This window comes from Leguminivora glycinivorella, chromosome 14, assembly GCF_023078275.1.
Source record: "Leguminivora glycinivorella isolate SPB_JAAS2020 chromosome 14, LegGlyc_1.1, whole genome shotgun sequence".
Lineage (NCBI taxonomy): Eukaryota > Metazoa > Arthropoda > Insecta > Lepidoptera > Tortricidae > Leguminivora > Leguminivora glycinivorella.
Window position 1 is genome coordinate 20,450,705 of NC_062984.1, and position 23,227 is coordinate 20,473,931.

The 23,227-nt window shown below is 37.4% G+C and overlaps 1 protein-coding gene across 1 annotated transcript; it reads right to left on the reverse strand.

Annotated features, from left to right (window-relative positions):
- Nucleotides 1–1,297: 1,297 nt before the first annotated feature.
- LOC125233325 (D-beta-hydroxybutyrate dehydrogenase, mitochondrial) lies at nt 1,298–18,548 on the reverse strand. The gene is made up of 4 exons (XM_048139295.1): nt 18,229–18,548; nt 16,974–17,128; nt 9,833–9,995; nt 1,298–2,204 (listed from the first exon to the last, which is right to left on the reverse strand). Exons 1-4 carry the CDS (start codon nt 18,470–18,472, stop codon nt 1,861–1,863), a joined length of 906 nt encoding a protein of 301 aa, XP_047995252.1. The 5' UTR covers nt 18,473–18,548; the 3' UTR covers nt 1,298–1,860.
- Between the last annotated feature and the right edge of the window lie 4,679 nt (nt 18,549–23,227).

Genomic DNA, 23,227 nt, shown 5'->3' on the forward strand with positions numbered 1-23,227 from the left:
CATACGGGTCTAAATATGTGTAAATATGTGTAAATATGTGTGTATGTGTGGGGTTTAAATATGTGTACAAAGCGCGAGAACTTAAAGTTGTTGTGGCTTACTTAGTCAAAACAACAAATATCTGTGATCATCACAGAAATTAATGTCCTTCTTAGGACTATCAATTTCATAGGCAGGATCACTAATTCACTACCTACTATGCCAAACCGGTTGTTAAAAATGAAAAATGTATATAAATATTCTCATAGAGTCGGCCAAATCAATAAATGTATATAACCTGTAACATGTAGAAATATATTATAATAATGGTAATAAATATTTTTCATTTTTTTTTAATGTCACACACATTGAGTATGTTCCGTATTATGGCACTGATCCCACTAAACGCGAGTAAGCTATGAGCTATCGGCAATAGAAATAGAAATAACAAAAACGATATTGGCAATAGAAATTTACACGATGCGAGATCGCATGATGCGAGTTTCATTACGTTGCGGTATTTGATTGAGCTGAATTGTATGTAACCTCAATCGCCCGCAACGTATCTAAAATCGCATGCGAGTTCACGTGTCGTACTAAATGAGCCTTTAGTCTTGTCTTGCGCAGTAGCGTTCAGTTAGGGTCTCCCCAAATCTAATGAGGTCAAATCGGATTTCGCAGACCAAAAATCGCTCATAATGTACCTACATGCGTACGGATGCGTTCAGCGATGACGACGCGTCAGCGTCTTCATATTAACGAGCGGTTTTTGGTCGGCTATAGTCGAATCCGTGTCCATAGGTTTGGGGAAACCCTTAGGCCCCTTCCCCACTTGTCGGCGCGCGAGGTGACTGATGTCGACAAGATCTCATCACTTGGCAGTATACTGGTAGTATCCATACTTCCACACTAATATTATAAATGTGAAAGTGTGTGTGTCTGTTTGTTTGTCCGTCTTTCACGGCAAAACGGAGCGACGAATTGACGTGATTTTGTAAGTGGAGATGGTTGAAGGGATGGAGAGTGACATAGGCTACTTTTTGTCTCTTTCTAACGCGAGCGAAGCCGCGGGCAAATGCTAGTACTTAATAAAACTTGAGGTCCCAAAAAAAGTTGTTTTCTTTATATAAACCACGATGGTCTAAATCCCTTAGTGATACGTTATTAATGAAATAATAAAACCGTAACCTGGATGTCGACTTATAATATTAATTGTCTGCAAATATACGCCATACGCTTAAATAATAATGAAATAATATAGGTATGTACATTTTTATGCATTTTGTAGCTTCATCTATTGAAATATGGTTTGAAAATCAGAAATAAAATGGAATATCGTGATTAAATATTTATTTCGTTCTAATGTATATACTAGGTAGTTATTGTCATAGATCCAGTTTGTACTTATAAAATATGGATCTTATTTTCGCAAAACCTTCTCGTCTCCGTTTTTTCTACAACAAATAAAGTAAATTACACATCACCTTTTTTAGCCTCGCAAGACCCAGGAAATATTTGTGCCTTTGAATTTGCAAGTTTATTTCATTTATTTAAGGTCAAAAACTACTTTTCTGTACTCATACGAGTTCATCAGGACTTACGAGGCTGGTTTAGGCGGCGCAAGAACTCGCATGCGATTTTAGTTACATCACGGTCTGTCGAGGTTAGAATTCAGCACAACACAGTATAAGACTTGCGTGCGAGTTCTCACACCGGTAAATGGGCTCTAAAGCGATGAACACATTTAGAACAATTTCTTCCAATTTGTCTTCTAAGAGATACGATTCGATGTTCTGAATTATCATATACAAAACTAAAACTAAATCCTAAAGCTAATGCCATGTATAAAAACTTAACGAAATAAAACTCAGTTAGTCATAGTCAATTTACATCTGGAAAGTTCAGGAACTTTTTCATCAACCAATGATGTGCCGCTTCAGGTACCGGGATTTTTAACAAACTATAATAAAACGCGTATCTCCACGATTGAACTTTGTACAAAAATTTAGGGTTTTCATCCGTCAGCGCTTTAACAAAAGTCTCAATTATATTTATGTCCGTTAAAGAATCGTAGTTCGCATTTTGAACAGCACTTTGAAGGTAGTCACGGAGGGCTGTTATTCTTTTTTCGAATAGTTTCCGTTGATCCGGATCGAGATGGTGGAGCATTTCGTTACAGGCTTTTGATTGAGCTGCCAGTATGTTGCTGGATCCGACGAAACCTCCTGTAAAAAAATAAAACAAACGGTTGGTTAAATACTATTGATACTTGTGCGGCAACTCGCAACCGTATTACGTGTGGTGTGGGGATACATACAAACAACATAGCAACATACAATCACGCCTGTATCCCATAAAGGGGTAGGCAGAGCATATGAAACTATTAAAGCTTCAGTGCCACTCTTGGCAAGTAAGGGGTTGAAAGAAAATGAAACTGTGACATTGAAGTGATAGGTTGCCAGCCTCTCGCCTACGCCACAATTTAACCCATATCCCACAGCGGGAAGAAAGGGGGTGGTGAAATTTTTAACCCGTCACCACACAGACACACACATACAATACAATACAATATTATAAAATACCTATACACGATCGACTCTTCTCAGTCGTTCTCTCATGGCTGAGGATCGTGACCAACAGTGATTTCTCTCCACTTGACGCGGTCTAGGGCCATATGGACTGCCATCTGCATGGAACCACAAGCTGTCTTCACGGTCTCAGCCCACCTTAGCGGTCGAAGAGAGTTGCGAATTACCAATCTATTATCGCACATGTCATGGATTGTGCAACGTTTCATGTACATGTCATAAACACAATTATGAACAAATTATAGATCTGAAATTGGAGACATTTCATGCCCTATATCTTATACTTTTAAACGAGCAATTCTTGTATATTTATTTATTTATTTATTTATATATTTATTTACAATAACGATCTCGAAAACCGCTCTAACGATTTCGCTGAAATTTGTTATGTGGGGGTTTTTGGGGGTGAAAAATCGGTCTAACTTATCGTTAGGTCCCGGAAAACGCGAATTTTCGAGTTTTCATGCGTTTTTCTTCGCGCGCCATCTCGTGTGCAGTAGTTGTACTGTTAAGACAGAATTCTTTCGGTCGATGTAAGTACTATTTATTGCAAACACTAGATGGCGACACAGGTCAAGGCTAAAACGAATAGAAAAATACACTATTTGAGTTTTTGTGGCGAAATGCGCGCCATCTCGTGTGGAGTAGTTGTGTTGTTAAGTCTGAGAATTCTTTCGCTCGATGTAGGTACTATTCATTTTTGAACTAGATGGCGACACATGTCAAGGATACGAAACAGAACCGAGCGAAGCTCGGTCGCCCAGATATTATACATATAATACTAGTTATGACCTTTCTAACACATAACGTGACATCGTAAAGCAGTAACTAAAGGTTGCAAAAGCCTGCTTTGAATGCAAAATGTGTTACTTAATTTTGCATAAAAAGCGGTTTTTATCTTCGTTTCCTCCATACCAGAACATGAGAACAGCAACTTAAAGTTCGCTTAAAATTAGCACGTAAGAAAGTTTGAAAGAACCGTGCACTAACTAATGGTTAATATCACTAACTTAAGTTTCTTCAAAAGTTTATTTTCTGAGCGGTTAATGTAATTGAACCCCTAATTCAAAAGGAATAAGGATTTTGATAACAATATGCATTGAATAAAATATATTATTTCGATCCCCTTAAGAAGAAAGGGGACGACCGCCCTGAAACCGGCTTTTCATACAAACCTTGACCTCATTTTCCTCTTAAATAAATATACCCTCTGTTATGAAAACCAACTTTCTGTTATGGCACATTTACACGGTGCAAGAACTCGCAGGAGAGTTTTATAATTTTTGCGGTATCAAATAGCTTATGTATATTTTATTAATACATATTTTTGCACAATTTGATGTATTTTAATCATAGCTTTGTTTTTGATTTCGTTTTTATATTTTCTTTTTTTGGTTATTGTAAAAAATTGGGCGAAAACCTTAAATTAAACGAACTTAAAATAATGACTCAAAATACCTAATTAAAAACTCAAAAACAATGAAACATAGACAAACACATACAGAAATCACGTATGTTTTCCCAAAAGGGGTATACAGACCGCATAAAAGTCTCCTTTGCCACTCTTAGCAATTAATGGGTCGAAAGAATAGTTAAGTAGGTATTTGTTTTATATAAATGAAAAGATTACACGACTAAATAAGAAAGTTATTAAACAAGTCGCCCAGTGACAGATCGGCTTGGTTTTGTATTTGGTTGGTTAACCTACAAAGTTTGTAACTACCCGAAAATTTGCAAATTATTTGTTTACGTTTTTTTAAATACCTACCTAAAAATACATATTTGTACGTACAATCTCCTACCCTCTTGTGATTGGTTGATCATTTGCGAGCTACCAATTTAACTAAGTGGTTTTCCGTAATTTGACAGCCGAACGAAGGGTAGTTACTGCGTGACTGCAATGATTACGTTATTTTGTTTCATTATGGATGATGTATTTGTTTTTGTAAGACGGTGAATTTATAAGGCAATTTCCTGTTCAATAATGCAGCAATAGAGATATTTATTCGTGTCAGAAATAGTATAATAGTGGCAGAGTCCATTTATACTAATATTAGGTGCGCTAGCGCGAAGTACAGTGAACCAATTGGAACCCTAGGCCACTCTACATTTCTACAACCATGTCAAAATGACAAGCGGTAAGAGATTTCATACCGTCACTATGACATAGTTCTATAGTGGCCTAGGGTTCCAATTGGTTGACTGTATGTACCTACAGCTACAGATGCCAAAGAAAAAAAAAAGTTTACATGTTTTTTTTTTACTGTAATACATTTTTTTGAAAACATATTTGATTTTTTTACATTAAATTTTCCATTTTATATTTTTCATTTCTAAACAAAAATACATTTATCAAAATAGTAAGCCGGAATAAGGTACATCATTTTTTTTTAAATATTAATTCAGTATTGTTACATGTAAAACTTGACATAGAAAGGTAAGCCAATAGTCATAATAATATCTGTGTACCTATAAGTAAAATTTACATACTATTGAATATTATTTTTATATAGGCATATTTCTTAGTGAATAACATAGGTACGCACACATTGATGCTATAAAATTAAGACAAAATATAACTCTACATAAAAATTACACACTTTTTTTTTATCACACAAAAAGTAAGCATTAAAAATTGGAATACAAATAAAACACTAAAACTACACAAGATGCATTGAATTAAATTTAAAAAGACAAGAATAAGTATTACATTTTCTTATATTCGTAGTGTATTCGTCAATACACTACGTACCAAAGTATATTTGGCATTTTAGGTGTCATAGTATAATTGTCAATAGTCATTATTATCGGTTTTCATCATGTCATTATCATTAGGTACCAGTCATTTATCATTTGGATTATACCACAGAATATATAATAGTACAAGTACAGAAGGCCCACTGCTTTGATGTTCACGAAATGCCGCCGTTTTAAATACCTACAAAATTCTTACAAAGAAACGAGCATCCAAGTTCGACGTGAGATTGAGGTCCTGAATGCGACCAATTATCAATTGAGCGTCCGGTGATAGGAACGTTACCTATGGATTAAAACGAATTAATACTATTTCACATAAAATGTTAAAGCCTATATTATATTCAAGTCTTGGGTATCTACTTTTATGAAGAAGCCTGGAAGTTGCTGGGGGATCGCTATATATACTGTATTTATATATTTTTCTTAGTTCAAGTTCCGAACATCATATGCAATTTTCATGCCTTATTGAACTTTTTGAAGTGGGAAGAGTACCGTAACACGGATGACTTAATCAGTAGTCGATCTGTGTAAAAATTTCACCTTCTACGAATGTCCTATGGTATTTATTTTATTCAATATGTCTATTTAAGTAAGTATTATTAGCATGCATTCGCGACTTATAAGTTGTGTGCCAACTGCCTCAGACAGGGTCATCCAGTCAGCACACGCCGGGACTGAAGCATCGCTAAAAAATGCTGCCACGGTCCTCGCGACGTAAAGAGGGCGTAACAATAGAAAGTGCGAAACATGCATTCGGTGAGAACGCGCGCCACCCATAGATCTAATAGGCCGCGAACTCGCGGCCGCCAGGATGTACTTGTAGCGCGGCGATAGTATCGCGGAGTGAGCCGCCCCTGATTATACATTATTAGATACACTTGCAAGCTTTTTCAATTATTTAAGTACATACATAGTACATTTATTTCATTAAGTATGACGTCATTCCTTATTATTTATTTATTTATATCTTTCACAAACATCAAGACTCAATAGTTATTTATATAAGATCAAGGGTACGCAACGCTTTTACGCACGTGGTCGGCCGACCTTACAATATTTTTTTTTATTTGCTCAGGGTACAAGGATTTTTTTAAGCGCACACACATACTATATATTTCTCATACAGGCAGTTCTTTTAACACTTCCTTACATAATAACCTTCCATGTGTCCAAGGAGTCTTCACGATTGGTACTCGACCGAATCATGATCAGATCTCCAAGGATTCCCTACCTGTCTTGTACCCTGGCGTACCCTTGCTAATCGCTGCCTCTTGGGCCAACGATTTGCGATAGTCACATAATTATATTTTCCCCTCACTAGCTCGGAAACACGTGTTTTGTCCTTTAATACCAGCGGGTAAAAACGCATTTTATCCACTAGTGGGTAAAGTAATTTGACCTTGAATAAAGTCAAATTAAATGCTTTAAAATTGATAAAAGTAGGTGAATCTAGTAATAAAGATGATTTACCACCTGTGGAACTACTAGAAGCAGTGATAAACGCATTTTTTGCGTTGTAGTTTCCTCGCTATAGTGAGGGGAAAAGTTTTGTGTTACACTCGGGTGCAAATGTATTTTACTTCTCGTGTGTTAAAAAACTCGCAAGTTCAGGATTCTATTCTCGAACCACTCGCTCCGCTCGTGGTTCAACTATAGAATCCTTTCACTTGCTCGTTTTTCAATTTCACACTCGGCGTTAAAATACATCTTTGCCCCCTTGTATAACAAATAACTATTTTTATCAATTAATTACTTTCACTCATCTTTCACAAAATAAAACAACACTCAAAAATGCAATCACTAATCTTACACTCCATGAAAACTTTAACACGTAGGAAATCCGGCAACCCTCAGTTGATCAGGCCAAGTCCTTCAGAAAACTTACATGTTTAAATTTTCCCATAAATCAATTCTGTCTACAATCATTTCACTTCTTTCACATTCATTGCCTCACTGAACTTTTCCACAAGCATTCGATGACCAATCATTTTACGAAACCTACATTCCTTTAAATCAAACTATAAAACTTTACAAAAACAAACCTTACCTTCAAAACTATTATCATTTACAATAAGTACCATTATTTATTTAAAAAGTCATATCCGTTATTACAATACTTCGTCATTCCTTTGTTTATTAAATAAGTCAGATCCATGAATGAATTAGAAAGTCTCGTCCGACACAATTTTACTTCGTCATCATTAAAAATAAAATATCTAATAAAAAGTAACGTTACAGATATAGAAATCTAATTAAGTTACATTAAACACACATATTATATGGTTAAAATTCGGTAGTTTTTTATGTACTATATTGAAAGGTAAAAATTTAAACAAGTATTTGAAGTGTTGCACTGTAGGTAATTACAATTTAATTTCATTCTTATAATATTCAAGTGATGATGAGTGCACGAACTGTGAAATTGGAGATGAAATAACAGACGACACATGCCAATCCCTATAAGGAGTACACGCGCCGCCCGCCGTCATATGCCATATTTGCTAGGTATAAAAGTATGCTGAGTAACTATTATATGAAATGTAGTACTTAATATGAAATTATCAAATGCATGTTAGAAAATAATAAGAAATGAATAAATGAAATCCGCGTTTTTATGCAATAGAATTAACAGGTGTAGTCAATAATATTTCTTTTTCTCGTAACGGATTAAAGATCAACTTTTTAACCATATAAGTTTCTTTTTTCATGCAGCGGCAGTTATAACATTGTAGAAGTAAAATAACTTTAATACTAAACTTTATAAACTAAAAGAAAAATAAAGGAAACGGCTTCACTAAGAATGAGAAAAAAAAAGTTTGTACCTACAGTAATTCGTGTACACTTTTGCAAACCTCACATTTCACTTTTGTTTTATCACAACTACAACCTTCACTTTCTTCTGCTGCTATCCTTGGACCTCCAGACGCCATGCTCGACCAAGGACACCAACAACTCCCTGCTGCTCCATATTCTTAAAAACTTTGCTCTCGGCAGTTGGTATTTAAATTTTAATTCAAGATGAAAATGATGAACGCGTATCATCATTGCAATACAGCTAGAAAATGTTGCCAGCATCCTTGCTACTATGCCTTAAGGACCTATTTTTAACCCCCGACGCAAAAACGAAGGGGTGTTATAAGTTTGACGTGTCTGTCTGTGTGTATGTCTGTCTGTCTGTCTGTGTGTGTGTCTGTCTGTGGCATCGTAGCTCTCGAACGGATGGACCGATTTTGATTTATTAATACATAAGTTGTGTGAGTAAGATAAGACTACAATCCCCCCATTCACATTGCATTATTTTATGAATATTGAGCATTATATAATACCAGCTTTTGCAAGCGACTTCGCACGCGTTAGAAAGAGATGTAGTTTTATTAAGTACTAGCATTTGCCCACGGCTTCGCTCGCGTTAGAAAGAGACAAAAAGTAGCCTATGCCACTCTCCATCCCTTCAACTATCTCCACCTAAAAAATCACGCCAATTCGTCGCTCCGTTTTGCCGTGAAAGACGGACAAACAAACAGACACACACACTTTCTCATTTATAATATTAGTATGGATTAAAATTTGGCTTGCCAATATATACTATTTAAATTCCAAGATTCTTTCTACTCAAAAATTGTGCTTGCCAGAGTTTACATTTTGAATTGCACGTCATTTATGACAAGTTTGTCTTGTAAAAGTATACAATTTGAATTCCACGCTCATCACCTGGCACAAATGCCACAGCCAGCAGGTCCGAAGCCGGGCAGAGGTTGTAGCCGGCAGTGTCTCGCTATGTGCATGTACTACCCCTCACCTGGCACAAACGCCACAGCCAGCACGCCGCGAAGCTGGGCAGAGGTTGTAGCCGGCAGTGGCTCGCTATGTGCATGCACTACCCCTCACCTGGCACAAACGCCACAGCGGAGCCACGGCCGCGCAGCTTCGCACGCAGCGCCCGCGTCCACGCCAGCAGGCCCGCCTTGCTCGCGCTGTACGCCGCGAAGCCGGCAGAGGTTGTAGCCGGCAGTGGCTCGCTATGTGCATGTACTACCCCTCACCTGGCACAAACGCCACAGCGGAGCCGCGGCCGCGCAGCTCCGCACGCAGCGCTCGCGTCCACGCCAGCAGGCCCGCCTTGCTCGCGCTGTACGCCGCGAAGCCGGCAGAGGTTGTAGCCGGCAGTGGCTCGCTATGTGCATGTACTACCCCTCACCTGGCACAAACGCCACAGCGGAGCCGCGGCCGCGCAGCTCCGCACGCAGCGCTCGCGTCCACGCCAGCAGGCCCGCCTTGCTCGCGCTGTACGCCGCGAAGCCGGCAGAGGTTGTAGCCGGCAGTGGCTCGCTATGTGCATGTACTACCCCTCACCTGGCACAAAGGCCACAGCGGAGCCGCGGCCGCGCAGCTCCGCACGCAGCGCTCGCGTCCACGCCAGCAGGCCCGCCTTGCTCGCGCTGTACGCCGCGAAGCCGGCAGAGGTTGTAGCCGGCAGTGGCTCGCTATGTGCATGTACTACCCCTCACCTGGCACAAACGCCACAGCGGAGCCGCGGCCGCGCAGCTCCGCACGCAGCGCCCGCGTCCACGCCAGCAGGCCCGCCTTGCTAGCGCTGTACGCCGCGAAGCCGGGCAGAGGTTGTAGCCCGCAGTGGCTTGCTATGTTGATTATACGCGGTTTCGGTCCGTTCTGAAAAAAATAATGTTATTAGATTACTGTAAGGAGTATAGCCCGAGCATGTATGAGAGGAGGCCTGTGCCCAGCAGTGGGACGTAAAGTCATACCAGAAATACATGACTATTGTCAAGAGGGCGCTGTTATTATGATGTATGCGATGACAGTTTAGTATAGTATGAAGAAAATAGTTCTAAAGAAATTCCGCAACATGGCGCGTAGTAATATATTTCTGGTCAGGCTTTATAATAAGTATAGGCTTAATTATGTATTTTTTAGTAGACATACCTAGGCTAATAAAGTAAATAACCTAACCACAAAATTAAAATTTAGAAAAAACCCCCAACCGCGACCTAGTGGATCGATTTTCATGAAACATGGCTAAGAACACTCCCGACTAACTAAGCTTTCAGACAAAAAAAAACTAAATCAAAATCGGTTCATCCGTTCGAGAGCTACGATGCCACAGACAGACACACACACAGACAGACAAACAGACAGACAGACAGACAAACAGACAGACATACACACAGACAGACACGTTAAACTTATAACACCCCTTCGTTTTTGCGTCGGGGTTAAAAAAATGTCTGATCACAATGTCATTGGCGGCCGAGGCGGAACCGATATCAACATCCATGTTATCTAAGTCTCTCTTATTTACTGGCCAAGGTGTGTATTACATAAATACTATTTTCCATAGAAACAAATAATTTTGACAGTTTGAAAAACCGGCCAAGTGCGATAATTTCTTCGTTCGAAGCGCTGGTGGCCTAGCGGTAAGACCGTGCGGCTTTCGTATTCGAACACTTCGAACCCCGGCTCGTACCAATGAGTTTTTCGGAAGTTTCGGAACTTATGTGCGAAATGTCATTTGATATTTTGCCAGTCGCTTTTCGGCGAAGGAAAACATCGTGAAGAAACCGGACTAATTCCAATAAGGCATTCGGGTTGGAAGGTCTGATGGCAGTCGCTTTCGTAGAAACTAGTGCCTGCGCTAAATCTTGGGATTAGTTGTCAAAGTGGACCCCAAGCTCCCATGAGCCGTGGCCAATGCCGAGATAACGCAAGGCGGATGATCATGATGACATAATAGAATAAATCAAACAAAATCGTGCTGACATAAAAATCATCATTAATATTGCTTTTCCGGCCATTTTTGACACGTGCAACTTAATTTCAAGGCAATGCTGATAACCTTTAACAAATATTTTATTGTATATTAAACTGTATTCTAAGAAGGAATAAAGAGGTATTTAGTATGTAAGTGTACATGTGGGTGGGTAAGGGTCATAAGTGTGTCAATCGATGATGAGAATGCAAGCGAAATTATAAACTTACGTTGCATATTATGACGCCTGTGATGACACTCATGACAGTCATGACGCGATTTGTTACTAAGAGCAAAGAGGATTGAGTATTATAGAGAGTTACTGTCGAAGTAAAATGTGTAATTACAGTGCATACAAGCAACATATCAAGATATATGGGCCAAATTGTCAAAACGGAGATTCAAAAGTTTTAAGCCATGTGTCAAGAGATGTGTACTGTGATTACACATTTTAAGAAAGTAACTCTCTATAATACTCGTTCCTCTTTGGTTTTGGCAATTTGGCCCATATTCTTAGCTTGATATGTGTTAAAATGTCAAATATTAATATTAGCGTCATCTAGCTGAGCGTTCCCCAAAGGTGTAACGCCATCTAGGTCACCGTACCTTTTTCTGTATGGTCTGAGGTACGTTTTTTCTTAGAATTTATCTGTCTATATGGAGTTATATGTTGCTAGCAAAGACATATTATGTAACTCCGTATAGACAAATAAATCTAAGATTTTTTTTTTAATTTTCCTTAAAATTTTTTTTTTCCACAAAAAAATATAAAAATCCATTTTGATATGCATCTACAATTTGAGCTCTTTCTAATGATACCCCTTGACCTAGTAACATGACATTGTAGTGGGTATTTTCTATAAAATTAATATTAATAAATTTAAAAAAAATGTACCTTCAAAAAGTATATAATAGTTAATAATGTTCATTACTATTCAAAATTTCAAAACATAAGTAGGTCTCGAGATATTTAGAAATGTGAGACAGACGACGACAAGAGTACTCTTGGCAAAAAGAAACCCGATACAAAATGTATAGAAAATGGTAACAAAATAAATAAAAAGCGTATGATATAATATTTATACCTATTCATCTTCATCCTCCTTGCGTTATCCCGGCATTTATCGCCAAATAGCACTAGACCCTACTCATAGTGTTGTGTTCCTGCCGGTGAGTAAGGCTGCCAGAGCTCAACGAGGGTGCGGTGTGCTGATGACGGGAGGACTTACGGAACTAACTTGTTCCGTCTATTGTCCTTTGAGTCGTCGGCAACCCGAACCCTCCTTGGAACTTGTACACTCCTTTTTGCTGTGTACTTAACACAGCAAAAGGGAGTGTACAAGTTTCTAATGGGGTTGCAACGCGCATGTGACACTGTTTGAGTTGCAGGCGTCCATAGGTTACGGTGACCGCTTTACATCAGGCGGGCCGTATACTTGTTTGCCACCGACGTAGTATAAAAAAAAAAAAAAAATTGCCACGGCTCATAGCAGCCTGGGGTTCGCTTTGACAACTAATCCCAAGATTTGGCGTAGTTTAGTACTAGTTTTACGAAAGCGACCGCGAGCGAGCGAATATTTAAATAGAAATAGAAATAATTTATTATGAATAACATAAGTGTACAGTGGTTTTTCTTAAAGACTAAGAATTTTATAAGGGATGATTTATACAAATGCCTGAGCTAGGATAGTCCTGTGTTTCAGGCAATAACAAGGACTTAATTGGTAAATTATTATTAATTATTCACTATAATAAAGCTAATTATTTTAATTATAAATAAACAAAAAACATATTACAGCAGGTTCTCAACTAGGTAATTAATTAATTTACAACCATAAGCAAAATTTCTGTATCATCGTACCTACGTCATACAATAAACATAGCTACATAGGTGGATATGAGTAATACGTGTTTTTCTTGTGTTAAGTAATTTAGCTTGATACACATTTTTACTAAAGTACAACATGCTATTTCCTATATATCAGCAGAATTTTAATAAACAGGTCCAAAGTCAAATTTACGTAAATCATTTTCAAGTTTGTTTATGCTTCATTAGTGACAAATTGCATGCATTACGTGACTTAAGTATGTTAAAATAAGTTTCTGCGTTAATTTATACCTATAATGATTGAAAAAGCTAGTGATTCTGAGTAGACATAAAATTTATCAAAAATGTCACATTTTAAAATAGATAAATAAATATGTCATTCTTACACAGATTGACTGAGGCCCACGGTAAGCTCAAGAAGGCTTGTGTTGTGGGTACTCAGACAACGATATATATAATATATATATAATATTTCTAAATACTTATATACGTAGAAAACATCCATGACTCAGGAACAAATATCTGTGCTCATCACACAAATAAATGCCCTTACCGGGATTCGAACCCGGGACCGCGGCGCAGCAGGCAGGGTCACTACCGACTGCGCCAGACCGGTCGTCAAAAAGTGGAATAAATAAAAGAATTGCTCAATAAATAACTAGCGGCTCACCCTGACTTTCATAAATTTCATAAATTTTACAATGAATATTTAAAAAATGTATGACGGGTTTACCACGAAATGGTCCCGCCTCAGCATAGATGCTGACCCAGGGGTCAGCGCTGATCTTCCGGCGAGACGACTTTGTGGGCCACGAACGCAGCTGTACGGCCTGCCCCTCCGAAACATCTGAACGCGGCCACAATTGCGAGGCTGTATTCAGCGCCACTTCTATTGAGGATTCAGATGAATGATGCAGAAAATGAAAAAAAAAAAATGAAAATGAAATATTTATTTTTCAAGTAGGCATATTACAATGCGCATACGAACGTCAAATAAAACTACGCCGGCTCTAACCCTACGCCTCAGCCTCGAGAAGATTTCAGTCCCCCCTCAGTTGGGAGGGGGGTATCCACTATGGGACCGGCAAGAAACTCGGCGGGCCACTTCTTTTCAAAACATTACATCTTATAATTAACATGCATTAAATAACAAGATACAATTTAACATGCAAAAGTATGAAAATACTCTATGTATGGTAGTCTATGAAAATTAATTTCAATAGATTACGGAGAGACCAATTTTCCTAACATGAGCTATGCGTCGACGAACTCCTAGGGACTCATCCTAGCGTAAAAGTGACTAGTAATAACCTAGCCACAAAATTAAAATTTAGAAAAAACCCCCGACCGCGACATAGTGGACCGATTTTCACGAAACATGGCTAAGAACACTCCCGACTAACTCAGTTTTCAGACAAAAAAAAAACTAAATCTAAATCAGTTCATCCGTTCGGGAGCTACGATGCCACAAACAGACACACACACACAGACAGACTGACAGACAAACAGACAGACAGACAGATAGACACGTCAAACTTATAACACCCCGTCGTTTTTGCGTCGGGGGTTAAAAATCAAGTGCGGGTACAACTTCCCGCCATCGAGTCTGCCTGTGCTCCCCTAATCACGGGACCACACACAAACCGGCCAGCCTGGGCCGGTCTCCGGCCCCGCTCAAACGATATCACCGGGCTTATCAGGCCCCGTAGCCGAATGGCATTTCTCCGACGCCAAACGAAAGCGATACGCCGCTGGCTCTGTCGCGCCAATACGCAAGCGCGATAGAGATAGATATCTACTAGCGCTTCGTTTCGTGAGCGTTTCGTGAGCGATTGTGCCATTCGGCTAGCCACCCAGGATCGTAGGACTGAACGTGACCGGCAGTGGTAGGTCTGCGACTGGTCACCCACTCGCGCCATCCAAGACAAGGATGGCCCATCACCGCACCCTTACGGGAGCGCGACCGCACACAGCCACCGCAACGGAGACGCTTTTTCGTGTGAAAAACAGTGAAATCGCAACCGAGCGCTTGATCATACCGTGTGTGGTATCAAATTAAAGGGCTTTACGAGTGTTTACAAATATATATCACATTATAGGACTTTTTCTACTTAGTCTAACAAAATATGAGAAAATGTCCAAAAGTGGTAATATATGGACCGGTGAAGGCTTGTTTTAAAAAAATTGCCAAAAATAAATAATAGCAATTTATAATCACTAAGGCATAACAGCAATTTAAGTAAACGTTGCAGATTAATTAAGTACAAAAATTACTTCGATGTGATGTAGATTTTCAAAGAAATTGTCAATTAATTTAAGGTAATTTCTGAAAAAAACTGAGTGTGTCGTCTTAGTCTCGTTTACTCTTTTTCAAAACCTTATAATAATAATTTTTAAGAAAAAAAAACCGTCGCCTTTCGGGTTCTGGTGAAAGCTACTTGCGAATGTTGGATTATGTAGAAATATGTAAGTATTTTTTAAAACTGCTTTTAATGCTTTAATTATTTAATGGCAACACAAATGAATATACGTATAACGTTAACGTTTGGGGAGTTTCCTCAATTCCTCATGAATCCGATTATATTATAAGAAATCAAAGCTTGACAAACTTTGACTTGAAAACTCAATATATGCTTAACAAACATATATGTATAACTAAATAAATGTCACTGTTCTGAACTTAAATGCATGCTTTTCGTACAAAAATACCAAAGTCACTATGAGTGTGCCGTGAGGAGTTCGGTTCTGACTATCATCAGCAGTCCACAGTTCCACTGCACCAAATGTCACTGTTCTGGACGTAAGTGCATGCTGTTCTTATAAAAATACCAAAGTCACTATAAGCGTGCCGTTCAGATTTGAGGAGTTCGGTTCTGACCATCATCAGCAGTTCCACTGTACCAAATGTCACTGTTCTAGACGTAAGCGCATGCTGTTCTTATAAAAATGGCAAAGTCACTATAAGCGTGCCGTTCAGATTTGAGGAGTTTGGTTCTGGCAATCATCAGCAGTTCCTCTGCACCAAATGTCACTGTTCTGGACGAAAGTGCATGCTGTTCTTATAAAAATACCAAAGTCACTATAAGCGTGCCGTTCAGATTTGAGGAGTTCGGTTCTGACCATCATCAGCAATTCCACTGCACCAAATGTCACTATTCTGGACGAAAGTGCATGCTGTTCTTATAAAAATACCAAAGTCACTATAAGCGTGCCGTTCAGATTTGAAGAGTTCCGTTCTGGCCATCATCAGCAGTTCCACTGCACCAAATGTCACTGTTCCGTACCTAAATGCATGCTGTTCCTTTAAAAACACAAAAATCACCATATGTATGCCTTTCAGATTCGAGGAGTTCCCTCGATTTCTCCAGGATCCCATCATCAGAACTGGGTTCTGAGAAAAATGGGACCAATCTGTATGCATATACATTCAATCAAAAAAAAAAATTTTCAAAATCGGTCCAGTAACGACGGAAATATCGAGGAACAAACATAAAAAAAAAACATACAGACGACTTGATTATTAACCGTCCTTCTTGAGAGATATGAGGCGACGGTTAAAAATGTAGTCTGAGAAGATTGTAGTACAGGATATACGAATTATAAATTTACTGTATTCAAAATCGTCCAAATTTAACAAATAAGATCTACTAATTCAGCTCTATACGTAAGTTTTTCTAAACGTGCATTAGAGAAAAATTCATAATTAATTTAGTGAGTTAGTTTTCTAAAATTCAGTCTTATAAAAATCAAGATAACAAGATGCTCTAACTGAAACTTGAATTAAATTAATCTATTGGATAACGGAAAGTGTAGTATTTCACCGACTAAAACTATCAATTTTACATTCTTTTGACGTTTTTTTTTGAAAGCACCCTTAAGTGGCCTTTCACATCCAGATACCCAAGCAGGCGGGCTCTGAGGTGTCGAGCTCATCCATTCGTTCGATCTGCCTGTGACCATGGACGTGATGTTGGGTGTCGTCAGGCCAAATATAAATAAAACGTAAGTGTAACACGAACAAGTCCCGTTTTAATTTAATAAAACATGGCCTTACTTGTGATGATTTCCTCAGTTGTGGAAGAAACGCGGACGTCACTCTCATAGCACCAAGTAGGTTCACATTTATTGCGTTTTCTATCATATCAGGAGTCTGCCACTCGAAGTCGCCTATCGTCATCACGCCTGCGTTGTTGACAACTGCGTATAGGCCTGTAATGTTAAAGGGATAACAAAATGATCGAAATTTAACTAGGCTTAGGTGTATTTTCACATAAAAAGTAAATGTTATAAAACTGGCAGTTAATAAGAGTGTTAATTAACGTTTTTTTTCTAAAAACCTCATTTATGATTTACGAAGGGTAGGTACATTTACTTTTCACTTTTGTTTTTTTTTTCAATTAGTAACTAGGTGAAATCCATAAAAGTTTATGTGACATTTTAGTCTTAAGGCTGCTTTCAAAAAAAACGTCAAAATAATGTAAAATTGGTAGTTTTAGTCGGTGAAATACTACACTTTCCGTTATCCAATAGAATTATTTAATTCAAATTTCAGTTAGAGCATCTTATTATCTTGACTTTTATAAGACTGGATTTTTGAAAATCAAGTAACTAAATTAATTATGATTTTTTCTCTAAAGCACGTTTAGAAAAATTTACGCATAGAGCTGAATTAGTCGATCTTATTTGTAAAATTTGGACAATTTTGATAACTAAAACTGGTAAATTTATAATTCGTATACCCTGTACTACAATCTTCTCAGACTACATTTTTATTATAAGGTTTTAAAAAAGAGTAAACGAGGCTAAGTCGAAATCAATTTTTTTCAGAAATTACCTAAAATTAAGTGACAATTTCTTTGAAAATCTACATCACTCCGAAATAATGTTTGTATTTAATGAATCTTCAACGTTTACTTAAATTGCTGATATGCCTTAGTGATTATAAATTGCTATTATTTATTTTTGGCATTTTTTTGAAAACGAGCCTTCACCAGTACAATTATTACCACTTTTGGACATTTTCTTATATTTTGTTTGACCAAGTAGAAAAAGTCGTATAATGTGATATATATTTGTAAACTACTCGCAAAGCCCTTTAATTTGATACCACACACGGTATGATCAAGCGCTCCGTTGCGATTTCAATGTTTTTCACACGAAAGCCCTCTTAAAATGTGCTGTTAAACTTATTCGATTTCCTCAAATAACACCGTGTAAATCTGGTATACCTAAATTAATTTTCTACTTAAATATTGTTCATCAGTTTCATCACAAAACTTTCTCGTCACAAACCAACAAAAAAAACTTACTATAACTCGGGTTTTCCTTCAACAGTCCATTCACATACTCCTTAAACCCCGTCACACTGTCCCCACTCCTCACATCCAAGGGACAGGAGTGAACCTTCATCCTCTCCAAAGACTTCGCAGCGGCACTGTCACTATTCAGCATACCGGCCACTGTCACCATGCCTTCTCGGGCTATTCGAGAAGCGAGAGCGTAACCTAAGCCACTATCGCAACCAGTGATTGCTACTACGCGTGTTATACTCATGATATCCAACGGGCAAGTAACAGTGATATTAAAACACACGGACTAGTATCATAAAATGAAACAGTATCTGTCTGGATAAGAGGGAGGCCGGTGTAATACTGCCGAGAACAAGATCTTTTAAACAGGTTTCTTGTTGCGTTGCATATTAAAAGTGAATATCATGTTTATATTTACGGCTGGGTACGGCCATCTTTTTTGAATCCATACCTACTAATGTTTTAAATGGGAAAGTGTGTGTCTGTTTGATTATCCGACTTTCTCGGCAAAACGGAGCGACGTATAAAAATACGTAAGGTCAGTGCGGGCAAGACCGGCATAGTTTATTTGAAATAAAGTTTGAGTGGATAAAACTCTATAATTAATGCAGTCTGGCGTAATGCGCATGGTCCTATGGGATAGCAAATATTATATTTTACAAAGCTTTTACAGTATTTTGGTGAAGTAAGGTACTTTTAAGTGATAAAAATCACTTTTTTTAAGGCTCGGCGGGTTGACCGTCCTCCCGCGATGAGCACGGAAAGACCGTCTAGTGCTTGTTGTCGCGTAATTTCATATGAGACTAGGTTCCAAATTCATGATCATTGTTATTTTACGTAATAACGGGGCAGAATGTGCTAGATAACTATTAAAATAACGTTGAAATTTTGAACATATAAGCATTTTTCTATTTATAAGGCAAGACCGGCATATGTCCCGTAGATGGGGTTCATAACCTTTTCTTTTCAGGTCCAGATATTGCATAATACTGATTTTCCAACGAACACCTGCGAATACAATTTAGTCACGATTATATTACAGGCTCATATAAATCCAACTACTTATCTGTTTTTGAAACTATGTTAATTAAGAAAACGTAATAGGATATTAAGATAGGTACGTGAATTAGTTTGGTAACATTTCTTAGCAATGCTTGGTTTTGCTATAATCACTACAGTATGAATGAATGCGTAATTTTTTTTCATCACACTCGCACACTAAATGTGATTTTACACGCAGGCGGAGCGTGAGTTATAGAAAAATCGTTCTCCCAAGGAAGAGTTATGAAATTTCTAGTACCGTATTCAATTTTTTTTTCTTTTTACATATTTTTATGTTGCAAGTGTGATGAAAAACATTGTGTGTAACTCGGGGAGTATGAATATTACAAACTCGAGTCTTGGAGGAGCTGAGTGGGATCGTTTATAAATTGTTGTAGATTAAGTTCGTACTACTGATTTGCAGTAGGTATATTCATTATTAATATTTTGGTAATTTCCTCATAGGTGACGTGAAAAATTGTATATGTCACATGGTAGCAAAATTATTTCCACCTTGAGCGTTAATACTTGAATCCCTCACTACGCTCAGGATTCTAATTTTGAATCCTGAGCGTAGCGAGATTAGAGATTCCTTTACTTCATTCAGGATTCAATAAACACCCTTTGCCCCATTTTGCTCGATTACGACTTCAAAAACTCATAGTAGAGACTCAGATGTCATTAATACATAAATATTTATATAAATATTTGTATACTTAATACATAAATATTTATATAAATATTTGTATACTTAATACATAAAATATTTGTTTCAGTTATTAAAAATAGCAAACAATATACAAGTCATGTCTATACATCTTCCGAAGAATGTATTGATAGTATCTTTTTTTGATACATTTCCTAACGCCAGCGTATATATCGACGAGGAAGACGAAATGATTTTGCTTGAGAAGTGCACAGTTTGTGCCACTAGTCATAGTTTCGATATGACCCTCTGTGCCTCCAGGGTTCAGTTTCTGCCGTCTGACGAACAACCTTTATCAAATATGTTTTGTCAAGGGTGCGCAATATTATGTTTTCTGTTTAAATAAATAATTGGATTCAAAATGCTTACTTTTATTTCTAAAATACATAACTCTCTTTTGAAATATTTTTGCCGCATGTTGCACAATCTATACAAACACTACCTACTTAAATATGATGATGAGTAATGCAGTGTAAGTAGGCTTAGTTCTGTTCACCACTTATAATTCTTCACAACTATGTCATTTTTATTTAATACTTTCGAATGATATTAGTAACACCATACGAATCATTACCAAAACTGTATCTCAAAGTTAATATCAAAAACGGTACAACTATCATAAGCCAAAAACGTACTTATATATTGATATTGATTACACTCGACTTATTTCCAATAAAGCCTAAAAAAGGTTGGCAACTCCTTGTTTATCGTATGCCGGTCTTGCCTTTCTCTTTTATGCCGGACTTTCTGAGTAGGCACAATTTCTAAGTTACATATTTCAGAACATAAAACAAGAAATTGAACGCGTTTTGAGTAGATTAATAGTACTAGTCAGAAAGAACGGTTATTAAATGACTACGTTACATACATGATATACAAATATTCCGACTGCTTCTATTTTATTTTAATTTTTTGCGGAACCATGTTGAACTCGATGCTCGAGTTCGAAACACGAATAAAGTTTATTGTTAACTAGTGTTCGTCCGAGGGATATGTATTCAAGACCAATGGCTTAAGTATGAAAAACTGGTATACCTTCGGAGGTGTGAGAGGCGTAGATATATAAACACAAAAGTTATTGTCAATAGACGGTCTTTCCGGGTAGACGGTCTTCCCCACACTGACCTTACCTATAAATAAGGTAGGTATAAAAAAATAATGTACTTTAGAACTAATCAAATTTTACGCTTCAAAAAAAAATAAGTCGCGATGTTTTGAATTATTATTGCTAGTGCCGCTGCGAAGTAAATAAAATTAAATTTAATGATAAGTTATTATATGCTGTGCCCTTGCAGGGTCCATGTGAGATATCATACTACATTCAATATCTGTACTGTAACCGTGGTTTGCAATAAAGAATTATGAATTATTGTGTTCGTGATCGACAGAAAACTGAGCAATAATATACAGTATTCCAAGCTGTCATAATAGAATTTATCAAAACTATAATCCACCTGCTACCCACATACACAATTTTTTTTTGGAGTACTAATTAGTTAAAAATATGGAATCTTGGGCATAGCGAGGGTTTCACAAGGCACGAAGATTAAACAAAATTTGCTGTTCAAAATGGATTGATAGCTATTTGTAAATTGTATGTCATAATACTTCGAACAAAATTTATTTAATTGATTTAAAAATCGACATGACACTGGCAAATCATTAGGAAACAAAAAAAAAAAAAATATTTGCTGTTAGTAGATACTAAGGCAGATAACGTTTTTCGCAGCCTTGTGATTAGAAAATTCATGTGAGATCGAGAAATGTCGAATTCGACAAAGATATGCCAATAAAATGGGGTCGTTTCAGCACGACTGCTCATCTGAGGGATTAGGCAATTGACTTTTATATTACTTCGTAAGGATGTGACATCATACAGAAAACAAAAATGGAATTAGTTAGTTGTCAGTAACAGCTGTGCACTAATGGAATAGCAGCTGTGAAATATCCGTCGGATTAGTTAGTAAGCTAGTTGTTTAATAACTTAGTTAAATATAGATAGTAAGTAAGTGTTTTAATTAGTGATTGAAAATCAGCAGTCTCGCTGAGTCTCATTATTTTTTCTTTACACACTATAATTCTTTGTTTTTGCTTCCGTTATGATAAAAGTATGTAGGTGTGAAAAAATTGAACGTTTTTTTCCTTCTATGAAAGTTACCAAAAAAAGTTAAATAGAGTAAATTTAGTCTGTATTTTTAGGTACCTATTTAAATAAATGTAAACAAAATCTGCCCTCAAAAGGCTCCTCGTGCCAGTTGAGAATGAAAACATTACACGACCAAATTAGAAAGGTTCTCAGGACAGGTCGCTCAGTATGGATCACCTTGGTTTTTGTATTAGGTTGGTTAATCGACCTCGATATTGTTACTACCCGAAAATGTACAAACCATTTGTGTGTGTAATGGAAAACGGTCTGAGTAATGCCCTATCCTCATTTTATGAATCTTTTGGTTAGGCGTGTTGAACGGAAACAATCTTGTATTCATGGCTGACTTAATACGGGACCCGAATATCCGATCTTTTCAAGTTGTTTCGAACAAACAAAAGTGATGTTGTGAGGATTCGATTTAATTATTATGAGATCAACGAGGACCTATGGTATGTTGTACACTCACTGACTTAAAAATAATAGGGATGACGACTACATAAAAAATTGCATTCTGTTTAGTCCGTCAGTTAGATCGTCCAAAAATACTGAACACATATTTTTCGCTTTTTCTAATTAATGAAAAATACAAAGATATTGAGCATCAAAGTTCCGGAGTGAGGGCTTGTGACGTCACTGCTAAGTAAAAATTATACCTAGGCGTGACGTCACGCGAAACTTCAACGCACTGTACCGTCGTCATTTTTCGTTTACGAGAAAAAAGGAAAAATTCATGTCTAAAATTATTTGATAATCTAACTGACGGACTAATTAGTTTTTTTAGTCGTCTCGCCTATTGTTGAGCCAGATAATCTTGATATTTAATTACGTAAGCTATGAATTGAAATAATTAGGTACTACTTATTACTTAATAATTAAAATAATTTTGTCCTTCAAGAAAAGAGCGTACACCCATCGTAAAGGCCAGCAACACATCTCCAACCTCCAACCCTTCTGGTGTTTCAGATGCCCATGGGTGGCAGTGATCGCTTACTATCAGGTGACCAGTCTGCTCGTTCGCCTAATCCACACAAATATTATAAAATGGCACGTATTTAATCGGGCGACTAAATAACCATAGAAATGGGTATCAAAAATAATACTTT

Coding starts and splice junctions, on each gene's coding strand:
- LOC125233325 (XM_048139295.1), bottom strand. CDS start 18,472: ATGAGTATAACACGCGTAGTAGCAATCACTGGTTGCGATAGTGGCTTA. Junction 17,129..18,228: donor GAAGGAAAACCCGAGTTATA/GTAAGTTTTTTT, acceptor TTAACATTACAG/GCCTATACGCAGTTGTCAAC. Junction 9,996..16,973: donor AACTGAGGAAATCATCACAA/GTAAGGCCATGT, acceptor TATTTTTTTCAG/AACGGACCGAAACCGCGTAT.